Source organism: Sciurus carolinensis, chromosome 2 (assembly GCF_902686445.1).
Source record: "Sciurus carolinensis chromosome 2, mSciCar1.2, whole genome shotgun sequence".
In the NCBI taxonomy this organism is placed as follows: Eukaryota; Metazoa; Chordata; class Mammalia; order Rodentia; family Sciuridae; genus Sciurus; species Sciurus carolinensis.
In genome coordinates, this window is record NC_062214.1 from 119,567,303 (window position 1) to 119,585,682 (window position 18,380).

Below are 18,380 nucleotides of genomic sequence, written 5' to 3' on the forward strand. Positions count from 1 at the left end.
CTATTGATATTTTTCTTTGTGGTCCTCACATCACTTTCAAGGGAAGAAATTTCTCCCCTTCAAGGTTCTACTTTGTGTTATACACATGCAATTTGTAGGTATACCTAGAAATTTTTGATAAGTACTTTGTAACTCCCTAGGAGTCTATGTCTCAAGGGAGTCTGTAGACACCATTAAATGGAATTTAAATATTGGATAAAAATTATCAGGTGTATTATTTTGGAAGATGGTATGGTTATCATCAATTTGCAACAGAACCTGTTGTCAAGATGTCTTAAGGATATTATCTCATTGAAATTATACAGTTATCTCATACTAGACAAAGGTGCCATGAACTACATTGGAGAAAAGATAGCCTTTGCATCCAATGGTACTGGGAAAACTGGAAATCCATATGTAGCACAATGAAATCAAAACCCTATCTCTCACCCTGCCCAAAACTCAACTAAAAGTGGATCAAGGACCTAGGCATTAGACTAGAGACACTGAGCCTACTAGAAGAAAAGTTAGGCCCAACTCTCCATCATGTCAGCTTAGGAACCAACATCCTCAATAAGATTCCTAAAGCACAAGAAGTAAAATCAAGAATCAATAAATAGTTAGGTAAAAGCTTCTTCACAGCAAAGGAAAAAGAATGTGAACAGAGAGCTTACAGAATGGGAAATAATCTTAACCACCTGCACCTCAGATAGAGCATTAATCTCCAGAATATACAAAGAACTCCAAAAAACTTAACACCATAAAAACAAGTAATCCAATCAATAAATGGCAAATGAACTGAACAGACACTTCATAAAAGAAGAAATTATGATTTTTAAATTAAAAATATTACCATACACAAAAACCAAAAAAAAAAAAAGCAAAACAAAATGCACAATTGTGGACTTCAAATAATTCTCAGCAGGTAATATTCTGATCAATTCTAATCAAATCTATGCTAATATTCCATTCTAAGGAATTCTATGAAATCATTTATTCTACATCTTTTTAAATATAATTTTATTTTATTTTTATTGTTTGTTCTATTTAGTTACATATGACAGCAGAATGCATTTTGATTCTTTGTATACAGATGGAGTACAAATTTTCATGTCTCTGGTTCTACACTAAGTAGAGTCACACCATTCATGTAATCATACATGTACATAGGATAATGTCTCATTCCATCATCTTTCCTACCCCCCATCCCCTCCCCTCCCCACATTTCCCTCTACACAATCCAAAGTTCCTCCATTCTTCCCTTTGAGCATGAAGGGGTAATGTATTTTTTCAAATGCTTTTTACTGCATCTATTGAAATGATCATAAGATTCTTAACTTTAAGTCTATTGATGTGATGAATTACATGTATTGATTTCCAGATGTTGAACCAACCTTGCAATCCTGGGATGAACCCCACCTGATCAAGGTGCACTATCTTTTTAATATGTATTGTATGCAATTTGCCAGAATTTTGTTAAGAATTTTTGCATCTATGTTCATCAGGGATATTGGTCTGAACTTTTCTTTCCTTGAGGTGTCTTTGTCTGCTTTTGGTATCAGGGTAATATCAGCTTCATAGATTGAGTTTGGACAGGTTCCCACCTTTTCTATTTCATGGAAAACTTTGAGGAGTATTGGCATTAGTTCTTCTTTGAAGGTCTTGTAGCACTCAGTTGAGATTCCATCTGGTCCTGGGCTTTTCTTGTTTGGAAGACTTTTGATGACTCTTCTATTTCATTGCTCAAAAGTGGAGGTGTAATGTTAGGTCATTTATTTGTTGACTTTTTATTCTTTTCTTGAATAGTCTCCATGCAATGAATTTTCCTCTTAGTACTGCTTTCAGAGTGTCCCAGATATTTTGATGTGTTGTATCGTTGTTCTCATTTACCTCTAACAATTTTTTATCTCCTCCCTGACGTCTTCTGCTATCCATGCATCATTCAGTAGCAAATTATTTATTCTCCAGGTTTTGGAGTAGTTTCTATTTCTTATTTTATCATTGATTTCTAATTTCATTACATTATGATCTGATAGATTACAAGGTAGTATCTATTTTCTTTCTATTTGCTAAGAGTTGCTTTGTGACATAACATATGGTCTATTTTAGAGAACAATCCATATGCTGCTGAGAAGAAAGTGTATTAGCTCATTGATGCATAGAATATTCTATATACATTGGTTAAGTCTAAATTATTGATTGTTTTATTGAGTTCTATGGTTTCTTTGTTCACTTTTTGTTTGGAAGATCTATCCAGTGGTGAGAGCAGTGTGTTAAAGTCACCAAGTATTATTGTGTTGTGGTCTTTTTGGTTCCTGAAATTGAGAAGAGTTTGTTTGGCACACATAGATGTTCCATTGTTTGGGGCACAAATATTTATGATTGTTATGTCTTGTTGATTTATGGTTCCTTTAAGCAGTATGAAATATCCTTCCTTATCCCTTCTGACTACCTTTGGTTTGAAGTCCACTTTATCTGATATGAGGATGGAAACCCATGCTTTTTGACTGAGTCTGTGTGTGTGATATGTTTTTTCCCATCCTTTCATCTTCTGTCTGTGGATGTCTTTTCCTAGGAGATGAATCTTTTGAAGGCAGCATATTTTGGGGTCTCTTTTTATTAACCCAATCTGTCAGTCTATGTCTTTCAATTAATGAGGTTAGGACACTAACATTCAGGGTTATTATTGAGATATGTTTTGCATTCCCAGTCATTTTGGCTTATTTTTGGTTTTTAACTTGACTTGGTTTCTCCTTTGATTTGCTTTTCCTTTAGTGTAGTTCCTCCCTTTACTGACTTTCATTGTTGTTTTTCATTTCCTCCTATGGAATATTTTGCCGAGAATGTTTTGTAGCACAAACTTCCTATTTGTAAATTCTTTTAACTTTTGTTTATCATGGAGGGTTTTTATTTCATCATCAAATCTGAAGGTTATTTTTGCTGGGTGTAAGATTCTTGATTGGAATCCATGTTGTTTCAAAGCTTGAAATATGTTGTTCCAGACCCTCCTAGCTTTTGGGATCTGGTCTAAGAAACCTACTGATATCTGCTGATATACTTATAAGGTCTCCCCCTATATGTAATCTGATGCTTTTCTCTCACAGCCTTTAAAATTCTATCTTTATTTTGTATGTTGGGCATTCTCATTATGATGTGCCTTGGTGTGGATCTACTGTATTTTTGTACATTCAGGTTCCTATAAGTCTCTTGTATTTGATTTTCCACTTCATTCTTCAAGTTTGGGAAGTTTTCTGATATTATTTCAGTGGCTAGATTGTTCATTTCTTTGGTTTGTATCTCTGTGCCTTCCTCAATCCCAATAATTCTTAAATTTGGTCTTTTCATGTTGTCCCATAATTCCTGGAGGTTCTGTTCATGACTTCTCACCATCTTCTCTGTGTGTCAACTTTATTTTCAAGATTAAATATTTTGTCTTCATTGTCTAAGGTTCTGTCTTCCAAGTGATCTAGTCTATTAGTGATGCTTTCTATTGAGCTTTTGATTTGGTTTATTGTTTCCTTCATTTCAAGGATTTGTTGTTTATTTCAGAATCTCTCTTTATTGAAATAATCTTTCACTTCCTGCATTTGCTCTTTTAACTCTTTATTGAAGTGATCTTTTGTTGCCTACATTTGCTCTCTTATATTATCCTTTACTTCATGGATTATTTTAATTATGTACATTCTGAACTCCTTGTCTGACATTTCTTCTACTGTGCTGCCAATGGATTCTATTAATATAGCATCTTGGTTTGTTTGGGCCACTTTCTTCCCTTGATTTTTCATGTTGTTCATGTATCTTTCCCTCTACCTATGCAGATCTGAGGCATTGCAGTTTCCCCCTATAGGTTTATAGTGTCCCTGCTGATTTCCAATCCCTCACCTTTAGGGGGGAGATTAACATTAATAGCACCCAGTGAAAACAATATGCAGTCTTAAAACAAATATTAAGATGTTAATCCTATTAAGATGTTAATGGTATTGTATAAGAAGAGATGATATATTCAATTATTGTCTTCAGCATAAACAATAGGTTTGCAATAAGGTCTACAATTTCTAATGGTGGACAAAGAGGATGGAGAGGGGTGTAGGATGTAACTATTAATGGGATAAGAAAAGAATATATAGAAGTACTAGATCATAGGAAGAGTGAAAGCAGAATCAAAAGATTTTGGTTGTTAGCAGGAGAAAAGAGAGAAAGAGACTCCAAAGAAACAGATAAATAAGAGGAAAATAGAATTAATAAAAACAATAAAAATAATAAAAAATTAAAAAATAAATACAATAAAAATAAAATAAAAAAGAATGTATAATAAAAATGTAATATACTATTCAAACCTCCCAGTCTTCAGTAGCCTGATGCATGAAAGGTACTTGATTTCAAAGATGATGGGATGTGAGAGTGGGAAATGGAAAAAAAAAAAAAAAGAGAGAGAGAAAAAATGGGGAAAAGAAAAAAAAGCGTCTTGAAGGAAAATTGAACAAGTGTTTCTGTTGGAGCTCAATATTGTCTCTGCATCCCTTCTCTTCTGATAGGTGGGGTTGTCTTGAGTTTATTGGTAACTCCACCATCAGGATAATGACAGTCACTAAGGTAGGAGGCAGGACTCCTGGAGGCAAGGTATAGCAATTGCCAGTCCCTCGGGAAGACTGCACCCCAGGACTGTCCTTTGGGGTCCAATCTTGTGACACAGGGGCCTGGTCTTAGTCCCTTCTCTTACTTGTGGACTCCACAATTCCTAGTCTATAACTGTATCTCTCCTACCCTTTTGACTTCCCAATCAGGAACCCCTCTCCCTGGAGGTCCTGAGGGCTGATCTCTGGGGACCCGGGTGCCTATCTTGGAAAGTTGTTCCATATTGGGCAAATCAGGACCACACATTGAAAGCAGTGTGCCAGCTACATAGTTGCAGGAACTGGGCTGGTTGGTGGTTAGGGGATGGTTGGGAGACTGGGATTGAGAAGCCAGAGGATCCTTTGGTTGCCAAACTGGTGGAATCAGGTACTCAGTGGAGTTGTGGACCAGGCTGATGTTGGGTCCCAACAAGTGCTCCCAAGTTGTCTCTGAGATCCCAGTAGGTTCCAGGCTGGTTGGCTGGATGTGCCAGGATCAAGAGACCCACACCCTTTTCCCACCTACCGACCCTTTGCAAGGCTCTTTCATGCCTCTGCAGCAAGATGGTGGCTATTAGCACACCTAGCAGGGATACCTCAGATGCAACCAAGCCTGCGGGGCCCTTGGTTATGATCTCTCAGAACCTGGCTGTTATCTCTGGATGTAATTATCCACATCCTGAGTTAGTGGCAATAGCAGTCGCTAACCTATAGGTATGTTGATAATGAGCATCAAGTCTCCAGCAGGTGACCCAAGATGGAAGCTGCCCCAATAAAAGATGGTGGCTGTGGCAGCAGGGATAATCCAAGATGGCAGCAGAGGTATCCTAAAACATTGGTATATGGGGGGCAGAGATGCTCCTGTACAGGGTACAGCACTGGATCTATGTGGGGTGGGCCAGCACTGGAGATCCACAAGGGGCAGGTCATTCTACATCTTATACACTTTTTTTTTCTTACTTTTAAGCATAATTTTTCTTTATTCTTTACAACAGGCCTCAAAAAAGATTTTATCTCACCAAGATGTCTCCCATTTGGGAACAAGTTTTATACTTTGCACATGACTTTTCTCAGAGCAGCCTTCATCTCCTTATTCCTGAGACTGTAGATCAAAGGGTTTAAAAGTGGAGTTGCAATTGAGTAGAACATGGTCACAAATTTCTGCAGGCCAGGCTGACTGGCTGCCCCTGGGCTTACATACATCACCATGATTGAGCCATAAAATAAGGATACCACTACCAGGTGGGAGGCACAGGTGGAGAAGGCTTTTCTCCTGCTTGAACCTCTGGGAACCTGAAGCACAGCTCGAAGGACCATAATATAGGACATAAGGATGTAGAACAAAGTGATGAGCAATATCACAGCACTGAAAGTGCTACAAGTCAGAGTTTTCTTGGGAACAGGGACACATGATATGGCCAGTAATGCCCCCAGGTCACACAGGTAATGATCAATGACATTTGAACCACAAAATGGAACTTGGGATATGAGGGTGGCAGATGTCACCAACCAGAGGAAGCCACCCACCCAGCAGGCAGACACAAGGGTTCCACAGACTTTCCTGGTCATTATGACTGGATAGTGTAGTGGGCAGCAGATGGCGACATACCTATCAAATGCCATGAGGGCCAGGAAGAAAAGTTCTGTGGCACAAAGCGAGAGGAAGATGTAAAACTGTAGGATGCAGCCTTTATAAGAGATCGTCTTGGTCTTGGAGAGGAAGTTGAATAACATGTTGGGCACATTGGAATTGATGTAGCAGATCTCCAGGAAAGAGAAGTTGGCCAATAAAGTATACATGGGGGTATGTAATTGCTGGTCCCACCACACAGCACAGATAATAGCACTGTTGCCCAGCAGAGTGAAGACATAGATGATGGAGAACAAAACAAAAAGGAGAATCTCTACTTCTGGGCTGCACAGGAAACCCAGGAGAATGAATTCATGAATGTTAGCAGTGATGTTACTATTATGTGGAATGTGCATTTCCTTCTCACTGATGACATGCACAGAAAACCCTATTTGATATTTTACTTTAAATATTTCCTCCAGAACTTTTCCTTTTCAAATTTTAACCTGTAAAAAAGAGCAGGGGGGAGGGATAAATCTTTATTGCTCTTTATTCAGCTTTATTTAACCTGAGTTCAGCTAATAAGCTAAGGAAGGAATGTTGCCCTTGAGCCAGATTTGAATTATTTCATTGCCTACACTATCATTTTTTTCAGAATTACAAGATTCATAGATTATCCCTATTGAACTACAATATTATAAATAATTTGTAGGTCACAACATATGCTTATTACCTAATTAGTTAAAACCCATATCCTCAGATGATTTTAGTCATCAATAGCTGACTTTTAAGAATTGCTATGATATTGTGTGGGTGCCTGAGAAATTTTTCAAAGAAGATTGTTGCAAAAGCTTTGGATTGATATCACCAATTCATTACTGACTCATGCAGGCTATGATATTGAATTAGAAGCCTATCAAATGAGAGAGTTAATAAATAATTGACCTTTAATTCACTAATTCCTAGTCTTAATTAAGGAAAGCAGCATGTGCTTTAGAACTAATATCAGTGAAGTCTTTCTCACTTTTTTTTAGGTAACAGTTTTATTGACATTAATTTATAAGACATAAAATTCATAAATTCAGTGTTTATGTATATATACATTAAGTATAATATACAATATGATGTTTGTATATTCCACAGACATTACCCCAATCTGATTTTAGAACATTTTCATCATCCCAGAATAAAACCCCACTCATGAGTAGTCGCTTCCATTTCTCCCCTGGCCCAAGGCAACCACAAATCCATCTGCTTTGATGTATCTGCATGTTCTGAACCTTCCATATAAATGTAATCACATAATGCATGGTTTTTTTTTCCACATATAATGTCTTTATGATATAGCTATACTGTAACATTATCAGTAAATCTTCTCTTTTTTATTGCCAATAGTATTTTATTATATGGATATACCACATTTTGTTTATCCATTCATCAGCTGATGAACATTTGCATTGTTTCAACTTTTGGGATATTATGAATAATGCTGCCAAGAACACTCATAATGTGTTTTGTGTGGACATGTGTTTCCTATTTTCTTGAGTATATGAGTGGAACTTCTGGGTCATATAATAACATTTTGAGTAACTTCAAAACAGTTTTCAAATGTTGCTGCAGTATTTTCCAATCTCACCACAGTTTACAAGGGTTCTAACTTCTCCATATCTTCCACAGTATTACAATTATTCATCTTTTGATTGCAGCAATGCTCATAGGTGTAAAGCGAACTCACCGTGATTTTGGTTTTCATTTCCCTAATGATCAATGATACCAAGCAGTTTTTCAAGTGCGTGTTAGTCATGTATATTCTTTAGAGAAATGTCCGTCTAAATCCTTTGCCTATTTGGTTTATTTATCTTTACTTACTGCTCAGTCACAAGCATTCTTTTATATTCTGGATATGAGCTCAAGTGATTTTTAAAAAGTATATCAGATCTTGTCACTTGTTACTCTCTTGCTTAGTATCCTCCAATGATTTCTGAATAAGTATAGAAAAGTTCAAAATCCTCACTCTGGTTACAAAGCCCTGCATCTTCTGACACCAGTGTGCCTCCCCAGCATCAACTCACACTAACTTCTCACTCAGGCTGTGCATTCTAGTAAGAGCAATCTGCTTCTGCCCTGGAAATAAAGTGAGCTCATTCATATCTCAGGACCACAGCATCAGCTTCCCACCTGTATGGTTAGCACACTTTCCTTGATGGTTCCTTCTTGTCATTCAGGTCTTAATTCAAATGTTGACTTTTCAGGCAAATTTTCCTGAAAAGAAATTCTATCTAAAGAAGTTCCCCTTGGGGACAGTAGATATATGCATTCATTATTTTGATTGGGTTAATGATTTCATGGGTGTATATTTATTCAAAACTTTTTAAATTGTACACTTTAAATATATGTCATTTATTTTATATCAACTATACTTCAAGAAAGCTATTAAACTTATAGCTTCCATTATAACTATACCTTCACTGTCACTATCTTATCAGACTTTGTTTCCTAAGGAGAAATTATCTCATTTCCCTCTATAGGAATAATCTACCTGAAATGACTTTCTTCTTTTTTGTTTTTCTCTTTTGGTGCTGGAGATTGAACCCAGGCCTTTGCTTAGGCTAAGCATGCACTCTACCACTGAGCTCTATCCCCGGCACTTGAAATGGTCTTATTTCTTGATTTAAACATCTACTGTCTCTCTTACCCCACTAGAACAAAAGTGTTATGAGGGCAGGATTATTGTCCATCACTGTCACTGAAGTATCCTCAGCTCAGCTTACAATGATGTGCTCAGTAAGTATTTGGCTAATTGAATTAACAAATAGAAGTTTAGAAAAGAGACTCTGAGACAATAGGAAGGTGACTTTCTCTTCCCTCAGGTTTACCAGTACATTTTAGTTTTCAGAGGATGGGATTATTATTGTTTTCCTTATTAAGAGCAGTCATCTCGAAATCTATCCTGGATGATCTCTATCATTATCATCATCGTTATCATCAACAAAAGTATCATTTATGGTTCATTTAGTCTGTGGCATTATTATAACACTTTATATATATATATATATATTCTCCCATTGTTAGTGGTTGATTTTGTAACAGTATAATAATAATAATATAGTATAATGTTACTTAGTAATTACAACAAATATAGCATAACTATAAAAATAGCATCAGTAATACAATAAAAAATATTTTAGCCCCTTCTATTTGCCAGATATAATCTCATTTATTCTTCACAATAACTTTATGAAGTAGGTATTCTTTTAAAGATGTGGAATCGGAGGTTTAGAGAGGTGAATTAACTGCTCAAACCCACATAGCTGGTAAGGCAGAGATGGATCCAAACCCATGACTATGTTACTTTAAAGCTTATAACTTTCCCATCTTGCTATAGTGCTTCTGGAATATTTGTACAACACAGTGTTACCCCAGCTCATTTCAAACCCCTTAAGACCTGAGAAAGACATTTGCCTTGAGACTCTTACTACCCACATTTTGAAATGGGTTAGAGGCGAAAGTAAGATAGACAAGAATTTAGTTGCCTGAGAATAATCAGGATATTTAAAGCAAGGAATTTGTGCTTTATCCCAAATTTCATGTATGGCTTCATTTGACACTTAATACTTTTCTGTTAACGACTATTCTCTGAAGGCCTTGGTATGTACCTAAGTTGCTGGTCCTCATTCCTCCCCTGCCTACTAGTGAAGTGTTCTGACGAGGACAGGCTGACTGTGACAGAGCTAGGTGATCTCCCTCATCATCTGCGTCCTGGTTTCGAGGACCCTTACCTTTAGTGCCAGGTGGCTGCAGGTTGTCTTCAAAGATCACCAGTCCACAGGAAAGATGACCCTGGAGTCAAAGCAGCACCAGGGATCAGGCTCCCTCCACCCACCAAAAGTGACAAGCACCTCTGAGCCCAGAACCTCCCCTATCGTGACCAGGCAAAGGAAATGAGAGTACTTCCTGTCACAGCTGCTGGCTTCATTCCCATTTTGAAGAGCTTGTGGGAAGGGGATGGCAAGAGGAGGCATTCAGCCACAATCCCAGAGGAGGCTGCAGCATACCCCATTTTTTTTATTATTATTATTGTATACAAATGGGATACATGTTGTTTCTCTATTTGTACATGGAGTCAAGGCATACTATTTGTGTAATCATACATTTACATAGGGCAATGATGATTGATTCATTATTTTTTTCCCTTTCCCCCCCCCCCCCTCCCACCCCTCTTTTCCCTCTATACAGTCCTTCTTTCCTCCATTCTTACCACACTCCTTATCCCTAACCCTAAACCTAACCCTAAACCTAATGCTAACCCCTCCCACCCCCCTTTATATGTCCTCATCCGCTCATCAGCGAGATCATTAGTCCTTTAGTTTTTTGAGATTGGCTTATCTCACTTAGCATGATATTCTCCAATTTCATACATTTGCCTGCAAATGCCATAATTTTATCATTCTTCATTGCAGAGTAATATTCCATTGTATATATATGCCACAGTTTCTTTATCCATTCATCAACTGAAGAGCATCTAGGTTGGTTCCACAATCTGGCTATGGTGAATTGAGCAGCAATGAACATTGATGTGGCTGTATCTCTGTAGTATGCTGATTTTAAGTCCTTTGGGTATAGGCCAAGGAGTGGGATAGCTGGGTCAAATGGTGGTTCCATTCCAAGCTTTCTGAGGAATCTCCATACTGCTTTCCAGAGTGGCTGCACTAATTTGCAACCCCACCAGCAATGTATGAGTGTTCCTTTTTCACCACATCCTCGCCAACACCTATTGTTGTTTGTGTTCTTGATAATCGTCATTCTAATTGGGGTGAGATGAAATCTTAGGGTAGTTTTGATTTGCATTTCCCTTATTACTAGAGATGTTGAACATTTTTTCATATATCTGATGATTGCTTGTACATCTTCTTCTGTGAAGTGTCTGTTCATTTCCTTAGCCCATTTGTTGATTGGATTATTTGTATTCTTGGTGTAGAGAATCAATCTCACAAAAGAGGTGAAAGACCTCTACAATGAGAACTACAGAACACTAAAGAAAGAAATTAAAGAAAACCTTAGAAGATGGAAAGATCTCCCATGTTCCTGGATAGGCAGAATTAATATTGTCAAAATGGCCATACTACCTAAAGTGCTATACAGATTCAATGCAATTCCAATTAAAATCCCAATGATGTACCTTGCAGAAATAGAGCAAGCAATTATGAAATTCATCTGGAAGAATAAAAAACCTAGAATAGCTAAAGCAATCCTCAGTAGCAAGAGCAAAGCAGGGGGTATCGCAATACCAGATTTTCAACTCTACTACAAAGCAATAGTAACAAAAACGGCATGGTATTGGTACCAAAATAGACAGGTAGATCAATGGTACAGAATAGAGGACATAGACACAAACCCAAATAAATACAATTTTCTCATACTAGACAAAGGTTCCAAAAATATGCAATGAAGAAAAGATATCCTCTTCAACAAATGATGCTGGGAAAACTGGAAACCATATGCAACAGAATGAAATTAAACCCCTATCTCTCACCCTACACAAAACTCAACTCAAAATGGATCAAGGACCTCAGAATCAGACCAGAGACCCTGCATCTTATAGAAGAAAAAGTAGGTCCAAATCTTCAACTTGTTGGCTTAGGATCAGACTTCCTTAACAGGACTCCCATAGCACAAGAAATAAAAGCAAGAATCAACAACTGGGATAGATTCAAACTAAATTGCTTTCTCTCAGCAAAGGAAACTATCAGCAAGGTGAAGAGAGAGCCTACAGAGTGGGAGAATATCTTTGCCACTCATACTTCAGATAGAGTGCTAATTTCCATACCCCATTCTTCTCACAGTTCCCAGCTGGCAGGATTTCAGCTGAGTCGAGCGGCCACCAGAAGTCATTCTTGCTGTCACTGCCATCAAGGCACAGGTGGAGGCAGGCACCTATCAGTCCAGCTATTGTGGTGATACAGGTGGCTGTGGTGTTCCTGGGATCCCGTGTTTCCAATTTCAGGCTGATCTTGAACCCGTTGCTTGGAGGTTTGTAAGACTGCTAGAAGCAATGGACAGGCACTGGGACTGAGCATGTTTCTCTTGGTATTTGTCCCAGGTAAAACGACCTAGAGGTGACTCCGTGATGGAGCAGGGAATGTCCCAAAGACTCTCACAAGTGAAAACACTGTAGCAAACCAGCATTTCTTGAAGTTTCCTCTGTAGTGGGGCAGCCAGCGCCCCTTTGGGCCATGCAAAAAGCACTAGATGCTGTACCCAGAACAGTGGAGTTGGCCAGCTAAGAACAGAGAGCTCTGAAAGGAGGGTCCCCAAATAAACCTTTCCTCCCTCCATTGTTCTTGTTAGGTCTTTTGGTCACAGAAGCAAAAAAAAAACTTCAAGGCTTTTTCTTCTTGACACTTTTCAGATGATTTACAAATTGTGGCATATTTAACTCCAGGATGTCACCAGTTTCTTGATATTGAGATGCAGACTCTGATGGTGACCGTATTTGTATTTTCTAACCTCATTCCAGTTTATTACACTAGGCTGCACAGTCAGTGAACCAAGGACTGCTTAAGGAGTTAGGAGGTTTGGGATGTATCTTGCCCACTTCTCACAAGCCAGTTTCTCCGTATGTTATTTTCTCCAACTTTTCAAGGATCTGGTTTTTGCATAGTACCACCAGCTTTACATAATGGGAAATCGTTCTTCCTCAGCACGTTGAAGAAATCGATGGGCGCAACCGCGGGGCGGGGCGCTGGGCGACTCACTCCCTTCCCGCCTCCTTGCCATCCGCTGCTCAAGGAGCAAGTCAGGACGTGGGAATGGGGAGAGCCACCTGCCCAGCCGACCGGGCTCTCGGCCTCTCCTTCACATTTGCTACAGCCTTTCAGCCCCATTTGCAAAATTTGACAGCTTACTGTTTTTTAGAGTATTGCTTGCTTTACTTTTTGTTTGAATAGGTTTGTCACCCATGCACATTTTTTTCCCTATGTATTTTACATTTTTCCCTCATTTATCATTTTAAACATATAGAGTTTAGTGGGGGTAGGGAGGACGGGATGCTTGCCATCTTCATATTATCTGTGGAAAGTCACAGTGACTTTTTAAGAATGAAGAGTTGCCAGGTCTGGTGGCACACATCTGTTATGCCAGGGCTCAGGAGACTGAGGCAAGAGGGTTGCAAGTTCAAAGTCAGCTTAGTGAGGCCCTAAGCAACTCTGTAAGACCCTGTCTCAAAATTTAAAAAAAATACAGAAAGGACTGAGGATGTGGCTCATTGGTTAAGAGTCTCTGAGTTCGATCCCCCCTAAGGGGGGGAAAAAAAGAATGAAGAATCATTACAACTCAATAGCATTTAAAACAAACAAACAAACAAACAAATGGTACTGGGAAAAATGGAAATCCATATGCAGTAAAATGAAATTAAACACCTATCTCTCACCCTGCACAGAACTCAACTCAAAATGGATCAAGGATTTAGGAATTAGAACAGACACCCTTCCCCAAATAGAAGAAAAAGTAGGCCTGAATCTTCATCATGTTGGCTTAAGACCAGACTCCTTAATATGACTCCCAAAGCACAAGAAATTAAAGCAAGAATCATTAAATGGGATGGACTCAAACTAAAAAGCTTTTTCTCAGCAAAGGATACAATCAATAATGTGAAAAGAGAGCCTACAGAGTGGGAGAAAATCTTTTCCAAATGCACATCAGATAGAGCACTAATCTCCAAAATTTATAAAGAACTTACAAAACTTTACACCAAAAATACAAAGAAACCAATCAATAAGTGGGCTAAGGAACTGGGCAGACACTTCACAGAAGAAGATATACAGGCGATTAATAAATATATGAAAAAGTGTTCAACATCTCTAGTAATTAGAGAAATGCAAATTAAAACTCTAAGATTTCATATTACTCCAATTAGAATGGTTATTATTAAGAACACAAACAACAATAGATGTTGGTGTGGATTTGGAGGAAAAGGCACACTTGTACATTGCTGGTAGCGTTGCAAATTGGTACAGCCACTCTGGAAAACACTGTGGAGATTCCTCAGAAAACTTGGAATGGACCCACCTTTTGACCCAGTATCCCACTCCTCAGTTTATACCCAAAGGAATTAAAATCAGCATACTACAGTAACACAGCCATATCAATGTTTATAGCAGCTCAATTCACAATAGCTAGATTGTGAAACCAACCTAGATGCCCTTCAACAGATGAATGAATAAAGAAACTGTGGTATATATACACAATGAATATTATTCAGCCATAAAGAAGAATAATATCATGGCTTTTGCATATAAATGGATGGAATTGGAGAATATCATGCCAAGTGAAATAAGACAATCCCCAAAAACCAAAGGCCGAATGTTTTCCCTAATAAGTGAATGATGATACATAATAGGGGTGGGAGGGTGGGGGGTGAGAGAAGAATGGAGGAATTTTAGATTATGTGGAGGGAAATGAGAGGGAGGAGGATAAAAATGATGGACTAAGACAGGCATCATTACCCTATGTGCATGTATGACTACATGAATGGTATGAATCTACATCGTGCACAACCATAGAAATGAAATGATGTACCCCACTTTTGTACAATGAATAAAATCCAGTCCGTAAAAAATAGAAAGAAAAATTTGGTTACTGCATCATGTAACACAGGTCAAATAACAGTGATTTCCAAAATAAAGATGTTTATTACAAAGAAAAAAAAGCCCAAATAACCCAATATTTTAAATTGGCAAAAAACTTCAATAGACATTTCCCCAAATAAAATATATAAATGGCCAACAAGTACATGAAAAGATGCTCAGAATCTCTAATCAACAGGGAAATTCAAATTAAAACCTTAATGAGATAATATCTTCTACCTGTCAGGATGACTGCTATTTTAAAAATAAAAAGCAACTGCTGGGGGAGGATATGAAAGTTGGAAAACTTGAACACTATTAGTAGGAATACAAAATAATGGAGCCACTATGGAAAACAATATGGAGGTTTCTCAAAAAATTAAAGATAAAACTACCATAAGATCTAGCAATCACATTTATGATTATTTATCCAAAGGAATTCAAATCAGGATTTCAAACAGGTATCTACACTCCTTTGTTTATTGCAGCACTATTAACAATACCCAGTGTATGAAAAAAGTAAATGTTCATCAACAGATGGAAAGATAAAGAAAATGTGGTATAAACTATCATGGAATATTACTTGGTCTTTAAAAAGAAGGAAATCCTGTCACTTGTGACAACATAAATAAAACTAGAAAATATTGTTAGGTGAAATTAGCCAGTCACAGAAGGACAAATACAACATGATTGCACCATGAGGTATATAACGTAGTCAAATCTATGAAAATAGAATGGACATAAGAGTGGATAGTGGTTGCCAGCAGGGAAGAAAAGGGGAATTATGGAGTTGGTGTTTAGTGAGCATAAAATTTCAATTACACAGCATGAATAAGTTCTAGAGATCTGCCATGTGACAGGTAAGGGTAATACTGTGTTTTACCCTTAAAAATTAAGAGAATAGATTTTGTTAAGTACTCTTGCCACAAAAAAAAAAAAAAAAATTAATGTCCACAAAGGCACATTCATACCAGAAGAAACTATTAAAATAAAATTTGATTTGGATAAATGACTGAAAAAGCTGTGTTGATAAATTACATAGAAATAAATTAGTCCAGATCAAAATAATATCAGTATTTTTAATCACATGACAAAATTGCAAATATTTTAGTCATTCTCTATAGAAAATTGATCATGGAATTCATTTGAGCTAATGGAAGTAAATATTGAAAGTAGTTTCTTATCAAGAAAAAAATAAATAAAACTACCAAGAAATAAAGAGTGGAAGGTCAGTTTTACCACAATTAAATTATTTTAGATTATTTTAAAGAATGAAGGGTAAAAATTTAGTAAATGCTAAAATGAAATCCTAATTCCATTAAATATGAACTTTGTAACCTGAGACAAATGACTTTATATCTCTGAATTTCAATTTTTTACCTACATAATCAAGAAAACAACAATGTAGCTAAAATACATAAATATAAAATATATAAATGTCAATCATATATTAACAGATGCTCAGCATCTCTAACCCTTGAGGAAATGAAAATTAAAACCTCAAGCATTAAAAATGATCATGTTTTCAAAGAAGCACCTAGTACAATAGCTAGCATAAAGTAAATGTGTAGTGTGTGTAGATAAATTTTATAACCATATTTAGTAAAAGTAAAATAGATCTGATTGTTCCTAAAAATTACTTGTTTATATTTAAAGAGAGCATCTTCAGTTTGCAGGTGTATTATTCGATCTGGGTATTCAATCTGATTAATAATGGAAGTTTAATGGTAGTTTTATGGATTTTTAATATTAAAAATACTAACTTACAATTGAAAAATATTTTAAAATAGCATGGTAGAGAATTGAGTTAATCTTTCAATAAAAATATTACATTTGAATTCTGAAATAGCCCACCAGGGCCTACCCAGAGAGCTGAAATTGCCTTTTCTTTAATGTTTGAATTGAGCCCTTTTTGGTATTACACTGTATAGTCTTCCCATCTGATTCTCAACCTGTTGGCTTCCTCTAGTCTTTCACTAAGTATTTTCTACACAGATTTTGTTAAATGGACTTTTGTAGGCACTTTGAATTTAACCACAACTAGAAAAACTCTGAAAAACATTCATTCTAGTTAAAACTTAGGACTCCAGGCACAGCTGTCTCTCGACTGCCTTACCTATGCTAGATCTGGTAGGCTGGAGATGAGGTTGTGTCCTGTCAGTCCGAGCTAATAAAATGCTTTCTGTTCAGGGAAGAATTTCTGAAATTCTGGATTTTAGTAATGCTTTATAGTTATCCACATCACAGAATACTAAATGAAAGAGCCAGGATTTGATCCCCTATCTCCATGATATGAGAATGTAATCCAACTAGTTTTCTACCAGCTGGATAAAACTGGAGAAAGTGTGATCAAAAAATAATTCTCAGGGCTGGGGTGGTGGCTCAGCAGAGAAGCTCACCTAGCACATGTGAGACACTGGATTCGATCCTCAGCACCAAATAAAAATAAAGAAATAAAGGTATTGTGTCCATCTACAACTAAAATATATTTTAAAAACTAGTAATAATTTTCAGGAGGTCTGTCCCCTCCTTTGCCCACTATAGAATACTATCCAAATTCCCTCCTGTCTTCCCTCCTTTGCAACCTAAGATGGATACAACCTGGAACACAGAACCTCCCACCCACCTTAACATATTTTTCAGCATCTACCAGAATGAATTTTTAAGCAAAGTTGACAACAAACCTATCCCCCTAGGGATAAGTAGCTCAGTGGTAAAGTGCCCCTGGGTTCAATCCTCAGTACCGCAAAAAGAAAAGAAAACAAGAAACTTGATGTTTAAACAGATTCTGTAGTAAAAAAAAAAATAACACTTTTTAAATATATACTTTCAACATTTACTTATTCTGTGTTAATCTTTTAAGCAAAATTAGTAAATGAACAAAAGTCAATGTATAAAAGACCCTGAAATCAATGAAGATGTTATGAAATTACTTGAAGAAGCAATTTATTGATTTTTATGAAGATATTATGGCTGCTAAACAAATTACAGATTATTGTTATTAATATCAATTTCTCCAAAAAAACACACTAGAAAAATAAGAAAACTTATTTTGACTGGGAACTTCACAATTAGCACATCTATCATTCAAATATAATTTCAAAAGTATTTTTTCATATCAGTTGCAATCTCTTCCTAAAAGAATTTACTATGTTTTTTTAAAAAAATGAGATTCTGTGTTTCAGGTAGTATATTAATTTACAAATGAAATTGACTGACGTACATGGTGGAAATGCACTTTCCATAAAGAACTAAAATGTCTAAGTATTATAAAATTTAGTACAGTTTCCATTACAGTTTTGCAATGTATATATACATAAATTTTATAAACACTTTTTAAAATACTTTTATAGCTCTCTAATTATATGAATCTTGCCCATGAAAAAATTAGTTATTCATAAAATATATTAAAAATCACTTTAGGTTCACCATGTCACAGGACTTCAACCATCATTTTCAAAATAGGAACCACACATTGAGAAAGTATACATGGAAATTGTAAAAGACACGTTTTATTTTTCTGAAAATATGGTGTATGTTTTATAATGACTTATTATATCCTACTGATCTGTCAAAAATTGTTATTAAGGTTAA

The 18,380-nt window shown here is 36.6% G+C and overlaps 1 protein-coding gene across 1 annotated transcript; it reads right to left on the reverse strand.

The window, feature by feature from the left end:
- Positions 1-5,639: 5,639 nt before the first annotated feature.
- On the reverse strand, positions 5,640-6,578 carry LOC124976419 (olfactory receptor 11G2-like). The gene has a single exon (XM_047539304.1). It carries the CDS (start codon positions 6,576-6,578, stop codon positions 5,640-5,642), a length of 939 nt encoding a protein of 312 aa, XP_047395260.1.
- Positions 6,579-18,380: the final 11,802 nt, after the last annotated feature.